At 38.7% G+C, this 23,577-nt stretch overlaps 1 protein-coding gene across 1 annotated transcript in view; it reads left to right on the plus strand.

Moving 5' to 3' along the window:
- Window positions 1-23,577, plus strand: part of LOC128859280 (TWiK family of potassium channels protein 7) — a 158,340-nt gene that overhangs the window by 73,425 nt on the left and 61,338 nt on the right. Inside the window, exon 3 of the mRNA XM_054096146.1 lies at window positions 690-846. Within this exon, the coding sequence (XP_053952121.1) occupies window positions 690-846 (157 nt within the window). The remainder of the gene's footprint in view (window positions 1-689; window positions 847-23,577) is intronic.

The following is a 23,577-nucleotide window of genomic DNA, read 5'->3' on the forward strand; positions in this document are numbered from 1 at the left end:
AAAGAAAATAGGATCAGTAGAAAGAAGAGAAAGGGACAGTTGAAAAGGAAAAAGAGAACAGTTAACGCGACCAGAATGAGAAGGGAACAAGCAACAATAGAAAGAGGCAAATAAATAGAAATATAAATAAAAGAAAAAAGAAAGTGAGAGAAGAGGAGGGGGATAGAGAGAGAGAGAGAGAGAGTCGGAAGTTAGATAATATAGATATAATTTCATAAATTTAAGTAATAAGTTTATTCAAAAAAGCTCGCAGCAGTGGCAAAAATTGAAGATAAAAATATGTAGGAAGGGAAAGCAAGAAATCATAAAAAGGAAACAAGTAAGGAAGAGAAAAAATTCGATGGGGGCAGGGAAATAAGTGTAAATAGCGATAGAAAGGGAAGAATATTTAAAGAGAAAGGAGCGAGAGAGGAAGAGAGTTGAAAAAAATATATTTAATATATCTACACAGTCAAGTAAATGTGTATTTGGTGTGTATATTCTTATTAAGTGTTTAGGCGCCGAGCCGACTGGTGAGGTATTGTGACAAATTAAGTGAAAATAAATAAATGCATTACAATTTTCATTTTCACTATAGTAAAGTAGTTTTTAATATTTTTATACTCTCAAGTAATATATTTCATTCAGTCCTTCCCTTAATTCTCCACCCATTATTTTATCTCACCCAGTTATTCTTTCGCCCTCCATAGGTGTTCTTCTGCTCTTACTTCTCTACACCGCCATGGGATCCATTATTTTTGTCACACTAGAAGGTGAATTGGAGGATTCCAATTCGCTTGAAACAGCAGTCGCAGCGTCGAAAAAATTTCCACGCACTGAACTGGCCAATGAACAAATAAGATCACGGTGAGCAGATATCCCATTTTTTTAGTTATTAATATAATATTATATAGACTTACGTTCCCATGCCACATAAACGACTTTCGCTTATCCACAAAAGTTGAACTAAAAAAATGTATTCAGCGCCACACTGAGTTGCCTGCACTTTCCAGTCACGTTTTGGTCAGTTAAGCACGAAAAAGCAAGGTTTTCCGGTGGTTGTTGTGCAACAACTAAAAAAACTATTTCGCACAGCGTTATTGGTATTTTGACTGTATTCAAAAAGCGACTATAAAAAAATGTGTAATGACAGCAGATGAGCGCGCAAAAGTGGTTTGGTTGCCGGGGCGTATACGTGCCATTCGCCTGTTATAAAGGAATTCTTAACTGTATATGTGTTTAAACTTTATTAAAGTAATTTATTTTCAAAAGCAACCTAAATATGGCATCCGATTACAAATTGACAAAATGGCAAAAGTATTTTAGAGCCAATAAACGCATTGGCAAGCCATAGTTGGTTGGTGCTTGGCCAGCCAACAGAGCGTATAAGTGACGGTATTAGCCGCTAGCTGTTGGGGGAGATCGACTAGAGTAAGCGTAGAGAATTGCCCTGTACATAGGGGTCAAGTGATAAAATTTCATGTCCGTCGCCTGTTGTCTTCTTAGCCAACTTTTGTTTTTTTTTTGTTTGTTTTTAGTTTGTTAAATTCTTCCTTTCGCTCACTTCCATTTTCTATTACATTACCATTTCATTAAAATATTATCTGCTTTGTCTGTTTGCCTTTATTTATTTTATTATGGGCTTGGTGTTGGAAAAATTAAATAAGACAACTGAGTAACTGTGGGGCATATTGGAATGGCTTGCCTTGAACTCAATACGAAGAAGATTGCAATTTGAGATTTCTTACATATATTTTTTGAATCATAAGCACTGAATTTCAGGATTAACACATTCTTTTATTTTGATGTTAACACCATTTTTGAGTGTTTGGAATTTTCCATTCCACACCCATCAGTCTATTTGGCTACTTCAATTTAGACGTATATTGCATGTGGTTGTGTGAGTATGTATACATATGATTATATTAAATGCTGTGACCTGCAGGCGACACAACTATCTTATTCGTTGCCGGCCAGTTATTTAAGAGTACTTTGCTTCTTCGTATAAGTCATGACAGTATAGAAATCGATATTCTCTGCACATCTTAACAAAATACGTACCAGTGTGACTGAAGCTCAACTGTGGGGAAAAGGGTGCACTTGATACTGAATAGAAAATACCAACTGATAGAAAATATTACCTGGCGTTGGCCACAATTGATCACGTTCCATTAGCGGATTCAGCATTATAAAAATCTGTCTTTGAACCAATCCTTTATCAAAAGATCAAAGCTCAAAATTGTAAATTCTAAATTCGATATACAAAATCGAAATTTAGAAATCAAAGTTCAAAATTCAAAGTTCATAACTCAAAATTTAAAATTTAAAATTCAATTGTTCAAAATCAGAAATTGAGCTGAGCACTGAAAACTCAATATTAAAATTCAAATTTCCAGACTTAGAAATTCAAAATTTGAAATTCTAAATTTAGAGTTAAAAATAAAAATTTTTAAAACTAAAAATGGAAATTTGAAAATTTATTTGAATTTCAAACACTAAATTCACAAGTCAATATTTAAATTTAAGAGAATAAAAATTCAAATTTAATTTTTAAAATAAATAGAAAAATAAGAAAATTCGAAATTCAAAGCTCAAACTTCATAATTCAGTATTTAATATTAAGATAATCAAAATTGAAAATTCAATTTCAAAATTTAGAAAGTAAATTTCTAAAGTAAAAATTGAAAATTGAAAATTCAAAGATTCAACTCTACATTCAAAATGCAGAAGTTATTCAAATCAATTTATCAAATTCATGTGCAATTAACTGTATTTAATTTATCTCGCTGCATGCATTGTTTAAATTCTACTCCAGTACTGTTTTCGTACTCAACTACAAATATTGCGTATACGCATTGTAAGCCGACTATAATATAACAATACCGAACAATGATAATAAACACAAATATTCAGTAGCGAATTATCAAAACACATAACTGTTGAAAATACACAAATATTTACTGCATAACTTAACGTTAACTACAACAGATACAGCCACAACAACAACATATAATAATTTGATTCACAATAATTACAGGAGAATTTATTAATGCACAGTACAGCAATTACTCGAAAATAAATCCGTCATGAAACCCTGATAGAACTGTTATAAGTCTAGCATTAACAAGGCAGGTAACAAGTAGGACAAAATACAACCGATACAAACAAATGTTGTTAGTGGCATGCGCTCATCTATTCACACAAACCCGAACACACACACACGCATTTAGACTCATCTCCAGTCAACACAAATCACGTTTTACACCTTGAATTATGTTTACGTCAAGTTGAAGTGAGTTCGGTTGATGCGTCACTGCGAAGCCCATAGTGGGGTTGCTTCTGATGGTTGTTTTTGTTGCAGTGTACAAAACGGTATTATTAGTGTGGTTATTTAGTAGGGCAATTATGTCGTTCGGGGGACGGTTGGTATCTTAAATTCACAGGCATACAAACACACACATATACGAACACATACTCATACAGGCAAGTAAATACGTTCAGCTGCTTTTAGATTTTCTCAGCCAGTCCATATCGTAGCCAAATATTACTTAAAATTTTGTTGTGCAAAGCACGTTTGCTGTCCATTACAATCGGGGTGGGACTAAAATAAATAACCAGCAGCCACGAAAATTTGCCAAATATAATAACTACATTTAATTTATTTCAATTAGTAGTGAACAGAATTAAAGAGGGACATCTTGAGAGGGATACCGAGGCTCAGGGCAAGTAATTTTTGCTTGTGAGGTGGGCATAATTCTAGGCAGATGAAATTGGACACAAACAAAAACATGCGTAAGAAATCTGCAATAGTAAATCTGGAATGCTTGATTTTCTGAGAGATTGATTGAGGAGGCCAAGATTAAGCCCCAAGCGTCACGCCAACAATGATGACGATGACATCCTGACTGTTTTTATCATTTGTGTGTAGCCTGCATTGTAACCGGGCCTAAATATTTAGCGCGGAGATCGGAAGATAGGCAATATTTCTTCACAAACACATAAAGTAATGAGAGGGAGTCGTATTGCAAGTTTTCGATGTCCCCTTTTCGAAGTGGGGCTTGATGCATGCCATTTAAATGTTCAGCAAAAATGATTAATAACGGCACTTTTGCCAAAATGCTTACGAATATTTCATTAGGGAAAGGTTATATTAAAATGAGTGCTTTCATCCATATACTGTGAGGAGCTACAATTGGCCCAGAGGATCTCGTGTGATACCATTGCTAAAATCTAGTAACGTCCTGCTACTTTCTTAGAAGTGAAGCATTTTTGTTATTTTAATAAAGTGAATAAGTTACGGAATTTTCCATAAATTTATGTTTACCACATCTTCAGAGAAACATTGATGTAAGCAGAACCGTCGACTAACTCCCGTTTGAGCGAGTTAAAGCACAGATAATGCTCCACGCTTTCGATTTACTCGACTGTCATGGTAGTTGTGATGAAAATCGTTTACTGAAGACGCATTCTACTAGCTTAGGCCACTAAAAATGGACGAATCTTGAAGGAAAGAGGCTCGCTGCCCTTTTTTCTACGACTAGGGCCGAATAATTCTATTTTCCATCTAGCGCGGGATGTCGGAGTAGAGTAGTCTGCGTGGCAAAAATAATCGAAATAACTACGGCCGTTTAGTGAAAAATTCTAAGGTTAAAAAGTAAAGACCTTCTGAAGGCAGGCAGGTATACATGCCTACGTGTACGGCGTGTCAATCTATCCACGTGTACTGTGGTGTCCCTGGTGCATCACGTCTTCTCCTCTCTCCACCTTTACTCCTACCTCAAACCGCAGTATCCGCAATCCATACTAATCCCATTGCGTTTATGCTTCATTTGTTAATGCTAACCTGTGTTGTGCCTCAGTTACCTCAGCGGCCGTTGCCGGCTCGCCACACTACTCTCTATTTTTCCTGTTATTTCTTGGTTTTTATTTCCTTATACGAGTATTTAATGCGGCGCACCTCGAAAGCTTCCGCAAACCATAACCAATTCAAGTGCTTATGTTGCTGGTGTTTCGATAGTTAAGGTAGATATACCTCTTACCTCTTCTCTGCAATGTTTCTTAAAATGTTTCTGCTCTCTGTGTCACCGTTTATCAGTGCACTATCAGTGCACTACTTGCATTATCTCCAAAATCAGCCTTGCTCGTTTTGTAAGTTGCCTTTGGCTCACTTTTGTTCTCCTTTCCCGTTGCTTACGAGTATTTACTTACCTCCTCATTCATCCAAACTTACGCGCCACTTTTGTTGCTTGCTACTAGCCCACATTTTTCATGAAATTTTCCACCCTTTCACATTTTGTAGTCTTATTCGTACCCTTCCATCGCTTTAATATTCCTAACGTACATTGTCTTCTTTGTTGCGGCCACTTCGTTTTCCTTTTGCCGCCAACTGCCCTTTTTTATTTCCTTCCATTATGCCGTTGTACGGACTACCCACTTAACTGCCTTAGCTAGCACCAGCTACTGCGCCTTGTCTTATTGTAGTTACTTCATTTCTCCTCTTTTTTTTGTAGTTTTTCACTTTCCCAGCTGTCCTTTGCCCTCAGGTCGGCTGAGTTTCCTTTATTCATTTGGCTATATGGCTGGGTTCACACTCCACTGCGTGACAGCGCCATTGTGCGCCGAGATAAAAACTCAGAACTCTTAGTAAAATGTACCACCAATAAACTGCCAACGCAAAGCACCTCCGACACTAGACAAATGGGGACAGTTCGTGTGCTTAGTACGAGGACATACACTGGGAAATTGTTTTTGTTGAATAAGAACAAAAAAAAAATATTAAAATTTAGGGGACTAAAGGATGCAACAGAAAAATCTTAAAGTTAATCCAAAGAGCCCTTTACCTCCAAAAACATTTTTAGCATACTTTTCGGGACTGCGATTCTGGGAATATAATTGAAAAAACTGATATGGTAGATTTTGGAGCGACAGTTTTCTATGCAAGCTTGACATTGCTTTCTTGTTGAACAAGCAAGTTTAAGCCTAGTTGAATTAGAAAATGGCATCTTGGAGCGAATTGGACTTTGTCCGTCAGCTAAACGAGGGCTGTGAATCTATGCCTGCAAGATAAGAATAAGTTTGAAAATCAGTGGAGCAAAAATAGTACTGAAAAATTGGGCTTGAGCGACAAAAATGGAAATTTAGGTCATCCAGCTGATGCTAGCGATTCCATAGTACAATTTACAGTTGAAAAGGTACAGGTACAGCCTGTAGGCTATAACCTCTAAGTTTACAGGAGATGTGGTAGATGTAATATATCGCTCAAATGTTGCTTTTTTGATTTTATGAAGTTTTCACATTTCTGTTAATTATTTGTAGACAACCTTTTTCTTACCAGTTATAGCATCTAGAAATTTTTCTTTCAGTGTAAAATACCTGTCCATCCGCTGTACTGCCCAGCCACCAAATGCTATTGTCATATCCCAACGTGCCACATTTCACACTACTTTCAAAAAATAGTGTCGTTGTTGTAGTAACGTCAGCTGTGCCTGCGATTACTATAGCTGTGCATGGTGCTAGTGCTTTTCGTCTTTATTGTTGTTAGTTTTGTTGCCACTTTTGTATAATTTATAAATAACCGAAGCGTTACAAATTACGAATGCTTAATGATGCTGATGTTGGTGTACTTCATCTATTACCAAGTTGTTGTTGGAACTTTAATTACTGTTTTTATTTTTATATTTGCTAGTATTGCTGTGAAAGTTTGTGTTAATAGTCATGCTTTACTAGAGCTGAGGGAAACAATGACTTTATTTTTGTTTCTGCTTACACTTTGCTTTGTGTATGTAGGTGTGTAGTACTCACCTATATACTCCCATATTTCCATATAAACGGCGCGCTCAATCGTTGAGAGTGTAAGTGGGCACCTTGGTAGGGCTAAAGCAGTCAAATTTAGTGAAAATAGTTTAACCGTTACCAGCATTAACACAGCCAATGGCAGCATCTCTCTGCATCCAACGGAGCATCTCTCTTGCTAACAGTGACACTTGTTTGGACTAAGTAGGCAATTGAATAGTAAAATCCTCTCTCCACGAACAAAATTAACACTTTATAAGGTTCTCATAGTCTTCGTCCTAACGTACAGTGTAGAAGATTGGATGATGACAATATCAATTAAGGCGTTCCTTTGGAGTGTTTTAGAGAAAGATTCTGCCGAAGATTTTTGGAGCTTTGCATGTTAGCGACGGGGAGTATCGCAGGCGATGGAACAATGAGCTGTATGAGCTTTACCATAACTTAGACATAGTGCAGCGAAAAAGATTCGCTTCGATCAGGTTCTGCAAGTATTCGATGCGGGGTGGTAGCAGAGGAGGAGGAAGAAGAATCGACTGGCGCGCTTTGTTAAACTCGGCCAAAATCGCGTAAGCAGTTATCGCGCCAATCAAGAAATTCAAATTGTTAAAATTTGTTATAAAAATGAATATTAACTTCGCCCAAGATTTAAGCGGGGCGTCAAATTTATGGTTGCCGTGGCCGTTTTACAGAGTTTACACTTCGTGGTTTAACCCATACATTTGAGAAAACCAGATCGGTAATCGAAACTCGAATTGAAAATTATTTTTTGTTTTGGAATATATAAGCCCTCAACCTACTTCCCAGGTGGTTGCCCCTTTGTGTTTAGGGAAAATATAAAGAACAAATAAAACAGGTGTATAACGGCTTAAAATGTCTCATAACGGACTCCTCCCATAGGCGGACACTCTTTTCAGTCCCTTAGGTGTCCGATTAAGAGAGAGTACATTGTATTTTATTTATATTTATTGAACATACCTCTGTCTGTTAAAGACAGATATCTGTTGAAACTTTATGACTAACATTTTTTTCTAAGCTTAAAGCTGATTATTTTTTCTATGTTCTCTGAAAGGGACAAAGACACCTATGTGTGAAGGAGGTAGGGGTTAATTTTTTTTAAGAAGTTATTGTTAATTCTAGGTAAAATGTACCCCCATGTGCGAAGAAGGTAGAGGATTAATATATTCTATTGTAATTACCTCCGTGGAACTCGGCATAAAATTTATCGACAAGAAAGACTTGTTTAAAAATAGGCTATGAGAGATATTAATCCTTGCCCGTTTAAGATAAACCCCAGTTTGGTACTACCTATCAGCGGGCATATACATTTTTAACGCGAATCCTTTTCAATGCATTACCAGACTTAGAATAACCTCTTTTATATTTTTTAATATTTCCTGTTCGCCATGCGCTCCGAACACGGAACATGCCTTGTGCTAGTCACGTATAAACTCTCTCGCCTGCGGTGGGAACAGCGTGCCAAATTTACGTAAATATATGCACATATTTCATCACTATTTAAAAGGTTTCTCGCATTTATATATGTATGTGGTTGTCTTATATGTAATATATTATATATCTAGGTGTATGTGTGTGCGTAACAATTTAATTCAAAATAAATTTTGCCCTGTTTACATACCAAAGTGTTTGATTTGTGTGAGTTCGTGACTACATACATACATGCCTAAATGGGTGTGTGAATTCGGATTTATACATTTACATAGATCTGGCACGGCAGTCGCCTAAGTTATGCATGTCACTACCGTGCCTCATGCGCTGAGTCAACATGAAATTAAATGCGAAAATAATAGAAAATATATGCGATACAATTTGTTATGGCCGCGAACGTGGATATTGTAAATATGAATGTATGTGTGTGCAATTAAGAATGATAAATATGTACATACAAATATTCTCGTACATGCATATGTGGGTATATAGGTAGACTTTTTATCAAAAAAAAAAAAATATACATATATATATTAATAATAATAAAAATTAAAAGGAATAAATTCAGCACATCACTGCAACTTTCCTACTTTGTTTATGCAGTTAAAAGAGTGAGCAACAAAAATAGCGACTTCGCAACTTTAAGTTTATGGATTCTTTCTGCCTTATCTCTGCATCCAAATCTTGTTTCTGTGGTCATCTCTAACCAAAAGTCTTTCTAATGAAATGGTCGGCAAAATTCAAACTTAGAGCGCCACATAAATGTTGCCAAATAGGCGTTGTACAATTTGTTAGTTTGGACAATGGACTCAAAATAAATTGGATTATCTTCTAAAGAACTACTTAGATGTACTTTTTTGCGAATAATATTTATTTAATATATTTGTAATTAGTACAAAATTAAAATATTACAACTAAATAGGTGAGCGATAACTATTACAACCTATGTTTCAGGTTAATGTTATGGCGACTTTTTTTAATTTTTCAACTACTCTTAAGGAGGATCTCGAAACGAAATCTAATCTTATCTAACAGGGTTGCCGCCTAAAATTTTCCACCCAACATTTTGAACAGAATCAACAGTAAATAACGTCAGGAGTGAACCGTAATGAATCTTCATTGGTTTGTACTGCATGCCCCGAACTTAATCTCGTCCTCCTGCATTGGTCTCTACAAACTACTGTCCAGTGAGTAACGGTTAAAGCTCATAGAAAATAGTCCATGGCAAAGCAAAATTATTATGCCAGAACTGTAGAAGTAACACACAAATTTAAATAAACATACCAACATTAAAAGCAGGACGGATAACAGAAATTTACGTAGCGTAAAACCAGCGAATTGGCGCTAAAAACAAATGAGTAAACTGGTAAAACTATTTGTAGTATTTACCACTGACAGCTGTGCTGTAGCGTTGAAGTGACCCACCTTTATGGCGCGCTTCACACTAATTTCTACTATTCGACTGCACTCAACTCCATTCAGTTCAGCTCAGCGCCACTTCATTTTGTGTGGCTGCCCGCCTGCCTTTCCATTTGACGTGCAAATTTTTATTTGTTTTTCCTTGTACTGCTGTTGTTGTTGCTGTTGTTTTTGGCATCACTACAAGTGCTTGCAAATGCTGTACATACGCAAATAACAAAAGAGCAACAACCACAATAACAGCAACGGTGGAGCAGTCCCCATGGCAGCACAAGTAAATTTATTATGTGGATTGTTGAACTCCACTGAAATACGAAGAAACGAAAAAAACAACAAAAATTAAACAAACGTTAACAAAAGCAATAACAATGATAACAACAACAACAACAACAACAACAACAACAACAACAATGGGAACCATAGCAGCCATAGTAATGCATGTCGAGTGGCGAGTGGATTGAATGAGTTGTTGTTGTTGTTGTTGCTGCTATTTTATGTATTGTTCAGATTCCAAATGTTAACTGCTGTTGCCCTGCTGCTTCTGCTGTTGTTGTTATTGCTGTTCCCATGTTGATTTAACTGCTTAGAGCTGCGCACGCACACATAAACATAAACACATACAACACAATCAACTGGTTGTTGTTGGAATTGTTGTTTACTATTTATTTGCAATTCAAATGTGGCGTACAGTGCATATCGAGCTGCATATATGTGTGTGTTTGTATAAGTATATGCAATTTTGGTTTGTGTGAGTGTGTGTGAGAGTGCGAGTGTGGTGGAGTACTTGAGTTTTGAGTTCGAGCACATTTGGATGCGTATAAATAAGCAAGCAGCAACAAATATGCGTTTGCATGTATGGCACGCACGCACACATACATACATAAATTTGTATACATTCAAATATATAATACATCTATGCATATTCATATATTTGCTTATATTTATATGCACAAAGCTGACTTGAATTAATGACTAATGTCTGCTGTGTATAGCTCTGTGCTTGCGTATGTATGTATGTGTGTATATGTAGGCACTGATAAAGCCCTTGTCAAATGTGCATTTGTGAAATGTCATTTTCGTTTAAAAGAAATGCTTTAAATATTCTGTTTCTGTTTCTTTTATAATTTGTATTTTGTATTCTGTTTTCCTTTTTGTTATTTTTTATGGGAATTTCAAGTCTTGTTGATGCTTCGTTATTTCCCATTGCACCCATCACATAATAGTGAAATGAAAAGCAATATATTTGAGTGGACGATTTTTTGACAAGTGGTTCGGGGCACGAATGTGCAGAAAATAAAAAAAAGAAAAATAGACACTTATAAGAGTTCTTAAAAACTATATCACTCATGCATCCATAAAAAGGATAGAAAATGCATTTTACAGGAGAGGACTGTGGAACACAGGATTCATGTGTGAATCAGTAAGAAATTTCGGTAAATGCTTTATGGGGTGAGACATCTCGTAACTTCGTATTGACAAGCAATCTCAAAAACGTGAATATAATTTTTTGTTTTTTTAATTTTTACGGTGAATATTCTGTGTTTACCTTGAACTGGCCTTCAATTTAACTTCGCAAGGACAATTGGGTAACAAATTTGAATTTAGCAACCCCGAAAACGTGAATATCAATTTTAGGAAATTTTTCCGATGAAATTTTTTTCTAGGTTTGTTCTTGAAAAAAAATGAGTTTTTAAGTTTTTAGGTAGTAAGGGGATGATTTCGCTTCTTAAGGAGGGTTAGAACTACAATAAAAAAACGCCAAAGCGAGTTTGAATACACAAATTTTCTCATAAAAATATTTCTATTCGAGGATATGTTTTGAATTATTGAAATTCGGGGCAAATCAATTTCTTCCAAAGCCATTTACGAGCTTTAAAAAAAAATTATTAAAATTGGTCAATAATTTGTATTTCGTAGCCATTTTTCAACAAAATGGGTAAAAAATCACCGCTGTACGGTATCTCGTTAGTAACAACCAAAACATAAAAAGACACAGTGCAAAATTAATCCAACTCACGATGACTCATACAGGTCCAAGCCTTAAATCAAATGCCCGCTTTCTCAGTTTATTCTTTATAAGGTTTTTAAATCTCGCTTGGTTGTACCCCGGAAGTAAGGATTTCGTCTGATTTAGTTCCATAGTTTGGTGCCAGCTAACATCCCTTAGTATTTGCTCTTCACTTTTAAGTTTCTCCTCGAAGGTGTGTTGTTCCATAGTAAGGAAGGACTTGGGCCCTATTAAAGGCGAGGCCACCACGTCTTTTCCGCCCCCATTCTTCTAGTGAAACGTGTGCCCTACGTCAGCGGGAGCATCAGCAACAGTTGCTATGCCACAAGTAATATCGACTATTAAAATCGAGTACCTTTTCATCTTTTCACTTACGAATTTTCACAACACAACTATCGACGTCGCTAATACATTCCATTCGCTCTTCACTCAATCTGTGTACGACCCACTGTGAAGCTCCAATTCGACGCTTGAGTAGTTGGAGCATTTAGGCATGTATTGTATTTTGTGGGGCGCTCACATGGGGTGAACGCTGGGATTCCCAAACGGTGCCAATTAGTAGAAACCAGAATATACTTACCTGTGTGGGCTGGTTATTACATTAACTAAGAAGCATAATAAATTTCAGAAATTTGCAACATTAACTCAATTCTGTCAAAGTGGATTTGTGATATTTGAAGGTAAGGGACCTGCAATCTCACAAAGCCAATGGCAACAAAATCTTACGTGATGACTATTAAATCTTACATGAAACCAATATTTTAGTAATACAATGCAAACTCAATTCCCAAGCTCTAAAATTTACTTAACCCCCATTGTGTTGGCTGTAACAAAAATTTCTTAGTACATTTTGGTTCGAACACAAGAACTAAACACGAAAATGCATTCTCATTAAAACAGGAATTACGTCTCATTTGCGCATGTCGAGGCACCCATGGACAACAGATACCAATGGTCATTAAGGTGCAGAATCTAAGTAGCTAATATAGCTAGATATGTACAAGTAACGACCAACACAATCTTTCACACACGCAGCCACTCATAAAAGCAGTCAGCCAAGCTGCAAACAGTTGACCGTCTGTCCCCCACGTTGGTCCATAAAGTAATTAAATTTAATCCGACTCACAGCAAATTTAAACGGATGACCGAACGCAACTAGCACACGCCACGACTCGTACGTAGTGCAGAGAAAGCAGGCACACACACAAACATGCACACATACGCATATAAATAGCTGCATGCCACGTTGCGTAAAGGGCACTCAATGGCAAGCCTACGAAACAATTATGAAGGACAGTCGAAGCCAAGGGATTGTGAGTCAAGAGCTGAAGATTGTTTGTCGGGGTTCGCTTACCGAGTACATTCTGGCAGACTGTCGGCACTTTGGTTTAAGGTTGGCTACATAGTCAGTCAGCGCTTTTGTTCTACCTGATGTTTCGTGTGCCTCTGTCTGTCAATTTGTGAATGCCGGTATTGTGCTCGTTATTGTTGTTGTTGTACGTACTTGAACTTCAACAAAGTGGAAAGATACATAAATATTTTGCAATAGCAGCGTGCCGGGCGGTAAACAGCGGCAGCAGTTAGACTGGGCTTGCTGCAAAGAGTTTGATGTGTTGACGTGTAGAGGCTGTCTAAAGAATGCCGTTGGTCCGTTGTGCGTCCAGCGTGCGTGGTTGCTCAACGAACCAAAACATTATTGCCTCTTGATGACTTGTCTATTTTATGACCATTGTGGCTTTGTGTCATTGACAGCCGCATTTGTTGGTATGCGCCAGTGTGTGAGGGCATAAACAACTAAGAGTTGTGAAGAGAAGGACAGTGGGCGCTGTTTTAAAATTTACAAACTAAGTAAAGCTGGAAAATATGATAAAATACTTACATACCAATACTAACCGTTTAAGTGATTTTATGACAGAATATGAGACACTATACTTTGGCCAAATTCAGTTTATTCTTCTAATAAGACAGTATTGCCTGTGGTATGAAAACGTAAGCTACAAAAAAACATTTCAACGACATGTTTTGATATAAAAAATAAGGGACGAAGTAGATTACAAGCAAAAAGGAAATGAGAAGAAGAATAACAACCAATTAGTTTAAAATTGTACAAAAATACTTTCGTCAACAAAAAACTAAATGAAGGGTTCTCTAACAGATATGAATCGATGTTAAGAGGGTGAAAATTTTCAGATGTTTATGCTTAAGAGCTTAGCTTTCAGAGTTAAGTTTCGGCGATACAGATAACGTTAGGCTACTCAGGCACTTTCCATATAATAACGCAACATTTGTGCAAGGTTTTCCTAAGATTTTCTTCAAAAATATTAGAAATTGAAGCAGGTAACAAGGAATCGATGGATCCAGCTTGAAATAAAGTTTGTTTTCCGGTAAACTCATAACTCGCAACAGAATCATCTGAAAAAAAGGTATTTGTTTTCATTTTCTAAATTTTCGTAGCAAATAGCAAAAAATCCGATTGTATCTGATACTTGTGATGAGTCGCACGTGCCGTGATGACCTTTCCGATGTGACATGAAGGATACCTGGTGATTTATGAGAGAAAGTGCTGAATTTGCAAAATTTCATAGCGATTAGTGCAGTAGTGTTTAAGTTATGGCGTACGCGGGCTTTAAAAAGGGAAGTTTCAGAAAAATTCCTGAAAATAGAGCAGGTACGGGAATCCGGACTGGAGCAACGTACGCTCAAATACTCATGTCTTCGTAAATTTTGCTCCGATCAGAATTTTGTTACAATATTTTTGAGGTATTATGTTGACATTAAAAATAAAAAAAGTCTAAAAGCTGTATGAGGTTTACGACGACACAGATATAGGCAACGAAGAAAGATCCAGTGGTTGTATTATGTATAGCAATACCTGCTGACAACGACATAGTTACCCAATATCGGGTGGTAAGGTCCGCCAACAGCACATAAATGGTGTTCGGAGCCGCGGATGATCTGCCCTAATGCACCCGCAAATAAACAGTAGCTTGCAAGCACATATGTACGTACATACAGAGGTGTGCACATACATATTTTTCTTATGTATCGCTATGTTGTGCCGGTACATAGAAATTTATGTAATTATCATGTTTTTTATTTCTGTTATTCCTTGGAATCCGTTCTTCGTTGTTCTGCATAAATATGTCACACAGCAAGTAAGTTAGGCAGTCTTGTACAAACATTTGAGAATAAATAGTCGAATAAAAAAAAAGCAAGGGAATCGTTTTTCTTTTAAAATAACGCTACTAAAAAGGCTTAGCTAGCTCTAACATTGGTGACCCCGACGTGATAATATAACGCGATTTTCCGGTATTTTAAATCCGTTATTAAAAACGTGCAGTTGTGCCTGCCGCGCACTGATATAATTTCGACTCTCGTTTGCCAACGTCTAAACCTTTGTCATGCAAGGGGAAGATATAGATCGAGCAGCCTTTCTAAGACTGAAAACCAAGGCTATTTTCAACAGATTGGAGCGCTTAATCAAAGAGTTGGACTCAGACAAGCTGCACAGTATGGACGAGTACAGTATTTCGTCAACGCTAGAATCTCTGGTCGAATTGAAATCCAACTTTTCTGTCGCGCATACAAGCTTAGAGGAATTAGATTTTGACTCCATAGCCAGCGATTTGCCAAGCCACTTCGATGCTGCTCTAATCAACCGTAGGGCTAGCTTGCAACGCGAGATAGGTAAACGTACTACCTCTCAACATTGCTCCACGTTCAGGATGAACTCCAGTGAAGCCCAATCAATCGTCGTGAACGCCAATAGTTCACGTCTACCATTACTAACGCTGCCTAAATTTTGTGGGGCCTACACTGAGTGGACAAATTTCTATTCGATGTTCACGTCAATTATCGACAAGGACAGCGACCTCACAAACATCGACAAACTACAACATTTGTGTTCCTGTTTGAGTGACGCTGCCTTCGACACCGTGCGCTCACTGGAAATAAGCAATGATAATTATAAAACTGCTTTAGAACTTTTGCAGAAGCGTTTCGATAACAAACGTCTTATATTTCAGGCACACGTCAGGGAGATATTTGGGCTGAGCAAGGTGGATTCAAACGTAGGCATGCTCCGAAAGCTGACAGACAAGGTCACTTCACACATTCGTGCATTACAGTCGCTCGCATCTAACGAGAAAATTGCAGACTGCATCATCGTACAAATGATTCTCCAGAAACTTGACAAAACGACGCAGGCCAAATGGGAGGAAACCTCTTCGATCAGCGAGCTGCCATCCTGGGATCAATTGACTGCATTCTTGGAAAGGCGCTGCCGAATGCTTGAGAATGTTGAGCATGCTGTTCAAGCACAGACTGGTCAGGCGTTAAGGCATAGCAAAAACGACAGTATTAGTCAAAGGAAAACGTTTGTCGCCTCCAAAGGCTCAACACGTGTTTGTGTATTTTGTGGATCACCCGAGCATGCAATTTATAGTTGTCAACTTTTCGCAAATTTAGATCCGAACTCGCGCCTGGGGGAAGTTAAGAAGCTTGCACTTTGTCTTAACTGCCCCAAGGCTGGCCATCAAATGCGGGACTGCAAATCCGGATCGTGCCGCACCTGCCAGTCGAAACACCACACGCTCCTGCATTTTAACCGCTCAACAGCTTCGTTAACCGATAGTCAAGCCGATGCTTCATCGGTGGCCACAATTCGATCCAGTGCTATGACTGCATCGATATCTGCTTCGCTTAATGTCCCCGTGTCTCCTTCTGATGCTGTGCTCCTAGCTACTGCCGTCATTCTTGTAAAAAATCGTGCTGGAATCTTCGTGTCCTGTCGCGCTCTTTTAGATTCTGGTTCCCAGTTGCACTTCGTCACAACTCGCTTCGCAAATCAACTTCAGCTATTCAAAACAAAAGCTTCTACTACAGTCTCTGGAATTGGAGATGCCAACTTCCGAACGGAAGGTTACTCACTCGATCTCGTACTTAAGTCGCGGATTTCAGATTTTTCAACAAGCATCACTGCCCTTGTTGTGAAAACCATCACCGACAATCAGCCTGGCTGCTCCGTGAGCACCAACGAGTGGAATGTTTCGTCGAATATACCACTAGCCGATCCTGGGTTCAACTTACCACAGCGTATTGATCTGCTCATCGGAGCAGGACTGTTCTTCGATCTACTTTGTGTGGGTCAGATACGCTTAGGATCTGGTTTACCACTACTTCAGAAAACTCGTCTCGGATGGGTGCTATCTGGAGGTGGGCAACAAACTCCAAACCTGTCATCATTCGTCGTGAGGCAGAAATCCTCCAGTGGTCTCATTCCCAGCACTCGGCTGGACTATTTAGTACGTCGGTTTTGGGAGATCGAGCACATTTTCGAACCGATCTCTAAGGCCTCCCAAGAAGATCTTGACTGCAAAGCCCACTTCCAGGGAAATTATTTTCGATTGCCATCAGGTGAATACTCTGTTCGTCTGCCCATAAAACGCAGCATGGATGCCCTAGGAGACTCCTATTTACAAGCTCGTCAACGCTTTCAAGGTCTGGAACGAAAATTCGCCCGTAACCCTGATCTAAAGGCAGAATACAGTAAGTTTATTAAGGAATATCTGGACCTCAACCACATGTCGCTGGTTTCCAACGAGGTTGTACAACAATGCAAGTACTTCCTGCCACATTATTGCGTTATCAAGGATGACAGTAGTATAACAAAATTGAGGGTGGTTTTTGATGGATCTGCAACCACTACCTCAGGTTTTTCGTTAAATGACCTACTCATGGCAGGCCCAACTATTCAACCGAAGCTTTTTCATATTCTCATTAAATTTCGTACTTTTTCTACAGCACTTACTGCAGACATCTGTAAGATGTATAGGTGTATTCGCGTCACTCCACCGGACAACATGCTCCAATGTATTTTGTGGCGAGAATCTCCACAAGAAGACTTTCGCATCTATAAGCTCGACACGGTGACGTATGGAACTAAGCCTGCAGCGTTTCTAGCCATCCGAGCCACGCACCAACTGGCAGCAGACGAATCCGCGACTTATCCCATTGGAGCAGAAGCGGTACTTCGGGACTTCTATGTAGATGACCTGATAACTGGGGGCGATTCAATGGCAGAAGTACTCAACATTAAACTGCAAACAACTAGCCTTCTTACCCGAGGAAGCTTCAAGTTACGCAAATGGTGCTCTAATAGTCCTGAGATCCTTCGTGATATTCCTGACGTAGACAAGGAAAAGTTTCTTAAGTTTGACGATGCCAGTGACATCATCAAAGCACTGGGGCTTGTCTGGGACCCGCACAAGGACAAATTGCTATTTTCATTTGTACCAAAAAGAGAATTCGGAAAAAACTCCAAACGCTCTGCGTTGTCTACACTAGCTCGATGTTACGATCCCCTTGGACTAATGGGGCCCACACTGACCAAGGCGAAGATTCTTCTGCAACGAATGTGGAGAGATAAGCTCGAGTGGGATGAGAGTCTGCCACAATCGTTAGACACTGCTTGGTCTGCTTTTTGCACTGGATTTGCAGACATGCAGTATCTATCATTTCCTCGTTACGTTTTTCAGTCTGAAGCCATTAGAGAAATCCATGCATTTTGCGATGCAAGCCTTGAAGCTTATGGGACTTGTGTTTACACGCGATCAACCAAGGACAACAACATACAAGTTCACCTATTATGTTCAAAGGCCCGTGTCTCTCCACTAAAGACCGTCACCATACCCAAGCTGGAACTCTGTGCAGCAACATTGCTCGCACAGCTAAATAAATTCCTCCACTGTCCTTTCGTGGCTGCGAGAAGAACCGTCAAGGTTTAACGTTTTTGTCGCCAATCGGGTTTCCACCATACATCAACTGACAGAGTTCATGTAATGGCACTATGTTCCTACAGCAATGAACCCGGCTGACATTTTATCGAAGGGAGCTACACCCCGGGAACTTCTAGGATCGAAACTTTGGATGCACGGCCCACCCTTTTTGCTAGAAGCGGAGGACAACTGGCCACGCATGTGCTCACCACAACCAAAACTTCCCGAAATTCGACAAAGGGTTTTGCTTTCTGCAAATAATCATATAGACATTTCCCTTTCATTCAAATACATTAACTCATTCGGAACAATGCAGCGAATTTTTGGGTATGTCAGCAAATTTATTAACATCAAAAAATCGCCAAGGTCATCGCAACTTAAGGCTGAAGACATTCATCAGGAAACTCAACTTCTTATTCGCATAGTACAAAGAGCGCAATTGTGGCCGGAATACACTGTATTGCAAGCCAATAAATGCGTCCCTAATTCGAGCAGCATTGCCTCGTTATCGCCATTCCTTGATGACTTCGGAATTATTAGAGTCGGTGGACGATTAAAAAATTCGATGCTTAGCTTTTCATCGCGCCATCCATGCATTCTACCGAAGGATCATCCACTGACGTACGCAATAATCACCTATTTTCATCGTAAGCATCACCATGCAGGTCCTCAAGCTTTACTCGCCTTTATTCGTATGCAGTTTTGGCCAATAGGTGGCAGGAAAACAACAGCTCGCGTTCTACAAAAATGCATTATCTGCCTCAAATCAAGACCGAGACTCGTCGAGCACATAATGGCTGATCTGCCCAAGGAACGCATTCAGGCTTCGCGGCCCTTTATGGTTACCGGTGTGGATTCCTGCGGCCCGTTTTATTACAAGCCTGAAGTGCGCAACAAATCGCCACAAAAATGCTATGTTAGCGTGTTCATATGCTTCGCTACAAAGGCTGTTTGGATGGAGTTGGTAAGAGACCTTTCAACGGGTGCATTTATTGACGCATTAAAAAGATTCATAGCCACGTGTGGAATACCAAGATGTATCTGGTCTGACAATGCAACGAATTTTGTAGGCGCTAAGAACGAGCTTAAGGAACTACGAGACTTAGTTCTCAGTGAAAAACACCGCAGCAAACTTCACAACTTTTGCCTCAGTAATGGGTTCGATTGGCGCTTCATTCCGCCTCGCTCCGCGCACTTTGGCGGTTTGTGGGAAGCAGCCGTAAAGACAGCCAAGCAACATTTCTATCGTTCCGCTAGCTCATCAATTCTTGGGTTTGATGAATTGCGTATATTGGTATGTGAAATCTGTGCTGTGATTAATTCGCGTCCTCTAACCCCTCTTTCAGAAAATCCAGAGGATTTGGATGTCCTAACACCAGGGCATTTTTTGATTGGTGGTCCTATGACAGCTCTTTCTGAACCGGATCTCACGGCCCTAAATTACTCGCGACTTGATCGATGGCAACGTGTAACATATATACAACAAGTCTTTTGGAGGCGGTGGACTCAAGAGTATTTCACTCTTCTCCAGCAACGCGCAAAATGGCTTGCGCCTCAAGCCAATATTCAAGTCAATGATGTCGTGTGCATAAAGGAAGAAAATTCACCGCCTTTGAAGTGGCCTCTAGCACGAGTAATTGAAGTTATCCCTGGAGCAGATGGTGCCGTACGAGTGGCACTTTTGCGAACATCTAGTGGCATAAAGCGTCGAGCCGTAAACAAACTGTGTGTTCTCCCGGTAAAGGATTCTGTTGAAAGCCGTGACCTTTCAACGGGGGGGAGGATGTTCGGAGCCGCGGATGATCTGCCCTGATGCACCCGCAAATAAACAGTAGCTTGCAAGCACATATGTACGTACATACAGAGGTGTGCACATACATATTTTTCTTATGTATCGCTATGTTGTGCCGGTACATAGTAATTTATGTAATTATCATGTTTTTTATTTCTGTTATTCCTTGGAATCCGTTCTTCGTTGTTCTGCATAAATATGTCACACAGCAAGTAAGTTAGGCAGTCTTGTACAAACATTTGAGAATAAATAGTCGAATAAAAAAAAAAGCAAGGGAATCGTTTTTCTTTTAAAATAACGCTACTAAAAAGGCTTAACTAGCTCTAACAAATGGTTTGAAGAATTTTCATTCTCACTTCGTGTGCCATAGAAGTCGTTACTTATGGTTTCGAGGATATCAAGTTGCAGGATACTACACCGCATGCGAATTGAGCATCTTCTTAGATACCTTGCAAATCTGCGCTAGTTTCTACATCTACTCTATTTGCCGAAATATAATTCTTGGACATGTCAGGTTGTGCTTCTTTGGTTGCTCTATTGCTATTAGAACTTTCCCCGTATTTATGCCCACTAACTTGGCTAAATTTCCAGGAATATTCTAGCAGACTTTAGGCAAAACAAGGAAATCACGCTCTTTAAATTTTCTCTTAGAAAAACTCAAGGAATTTAAATTTCTAATTGGTTTTCTCCACTTTTTGGTATACATACATTTTCTTTTGCCCTATTGAAAGTTTTACAAATTAATTATCGGAAAATTTATTGTGGCCACGTATACGTCACAACAACTGTTTCAAGAGCAGCAGTCTGCACAAGGATTCAAAATAGCAACTGCTTTAAATTGCGTTTAAATGTATGTGCTGTGTGCATTTATTTTTATCGTTAAATTTCACGCCTCAACGGCCATAAAGTGAGTTCAATTACAAATAATTGAAAAAAATTAGGAATTTCGAAAGCAAGTAATCAAAAGCAGCATTGTAACTATAGTTTGGCAAGCTATATGCAGCAGCAGTGAATAAAGAAGTAATATTTAAAAGTAAATTAAATAAAATAGAAATAATTCTGCTAGTATAACAAAGAAGCTTTGAAATTCCAACAAATAAAATGAAATACAGTGAAACCTCCCTTGGGCGGACACTCACCGTCGGCTGATTTTTGTCCGGCCAAGAGAGGTGTCCGGTTATGGGAGTGGGTAGCTATTTTGTAAAGTTTTGAATTTTTAATTAATTAAATACTTACCAATTGCTCATTTAAATAAAATATATTCATTAGATTGCTCACACAAGATTTGTGTTTATTAATTCCAAAATTCATACATATCTCATATAAAGTAATAACAAAAATAAAAATAAATATTCCACTTAGAACAAAACATTTTTGTTTGATTATTTAAAAAACTGGGAGATTGTCGATTGACGTAAATTTTGTTGTATATTTACAAGGAAAATATTTTGCACATGGCTCTCTAATTCTTGCAGCAATTCAAAAGCAACCAGGTCTTCGCTGCAAAATCTTTTCAAATTTGAAATAGCCCCCAAAGCAGTTTCGTTTGAGTTAATTGGGTTAGCTTCTTCGTGAACGCTCACAGTATCAGTATCATCAATCGTTTCAAAACTTTCAGCCATTACAACGTCGAGCTCTAACTCAGAGCTCTCGGTCCATACATTATTATCAATTGCTACGAAGTCATCGCAACTTGAGTGACTAGACTCTCCAAGGGTTTTTGATAATTCCCAAATAGAAGCAATCGTTGCTAACGGCAAATCATCTTCGGGCTCGAATTCAGCTGGAACATTTTTATTTTTGTCAAAACCTGCTTTCTGGAAGCAATTTTTCACGGTTTCCGGTTGAACCTTCGCCCATGATTCTTTTATAAAATGTATTGCTTCTAAAACATTTATATTTTTGTTTGGCTAACCTGCCTCCATGCTAACCAAGATATTTTTTACTTGAAACTTTCGATAATGAATTTTAAAATTTTGGATAATTCCTTGATCCAAAGGTTGGCAAACTGACGTCGCGTTACTGGGAAGAAAAATTACCTTAACATTTTTCAAGCTCATATCACGTGGATGAGATGCCGCATTGTCAAGAAATAATAGTACTTTTCTATTTTGCAACTCCATTTTTTTGTTAAAATCTGTCAACCACTGTGACATCACCTCACGGGTCATCCATGCCTTCTTATTTGAATACCAATGTACTGGCAGTTTTTTAATATCAATTGATGCAAACGCTCTCGGCCGTGCAGCTTTCCCAATAACAAGTGGTGTTTCTTTCTCTCCTGCCATATTAACACAAAATAGGACAGTCAGACGCTCTTTCGAAAGTTTGCCTCCTCGACATTCCTCATTTTTTAGAGCCAACGTTTTGTTTGGCAAAGCTCTAAAGAAAAGTCCTGTCTCATCAGCGTTATAAATATCCCTGGGGCCATATCCAATTAGCATTGATGGTAGTTTTTCCAAAAATTGCTTGACATCTTGCATATCAACAGCATCACTTTCACCACAAATGTACCGAAAAGTCATGTTATGTCTGGTTCGCCATTTTTGTAACCAGCCATTAGAGGCCACAAAATTATTGACACCCTATTTTAAAGCGATATCTCTAGCCTTTTCCTGAATTATTGGCCCGCTCAAGGGGAGTTCGCGTCCGCTCAAGAGAGGTTTTTCTCTGATTTATTATGAAACGAAATCTCTTTGTCCGTTGACAAGAGGTTCGCGTCCGCTTAATAGAGGTTTTTAGTCTAATTTTATGACAAATCACTGTCCGCGTCCGGCCAAGAGAGTGTCCGGATAAGAGAGGGGCATTTGTTCTGAAAAATGCACTTAAAACTTGGTGCATGAAAAAATGTCCGCCCAAGGGAGGTGTCCGGTTATTAGAGGTGTCCGTTATGAGAGGTTTCTCTGTATTGTAAAATAAAGGAAAATCACACAATTCGAAACAACCGAAGTGCACCAAGCAAATAGGCGAGCACTTTTTGCACCTAAATAAAAAGTACAACAACAACTACAAAACTACAAAATTTACATACACTTCAACCGGCAGCAGCCAGTATTGCATATTAATGAGCGCAAACCGTTATCCTTGAGTACGATGGTACGTAGGTGGCGTGGCGCGGCGGTCAATCCTTTCACCGCCTACCTGCTGACCGATTTGGCCAAAAGTATTCGTGTATCTGTATGTAGGTGTGGGTGTATTTGAAAATCGCTTACGCATTTTGCATAACAGTGCAGTAAATGCTGCTGGTGAATTTCCAAGTAGTACGCAATGTAGTTTTGTAAGTGTGCATTCCTACAAAAACGTGTGGCTGTGTCTGCGATAATATATTTTGTTTGCTTTTTGGGTGAATTCTTCCTTTTGTGTAT

The sequence above is a fragment of the Anastrepha ludens genome, chromosome 3, assembly GCF_028408465.1.
Source record: "Anastrepha ludens isolate Willacy chromosome 3, idAnaLude1.1, whole genome shotgun sequence".
Taxonomy (NCBI): domain Eukaryota; kingdom Metazoa; phylum Arthropoda; class Insecta; order Diptera; family Tephritidae; genus Anastrepha; species Anastrepha ludens.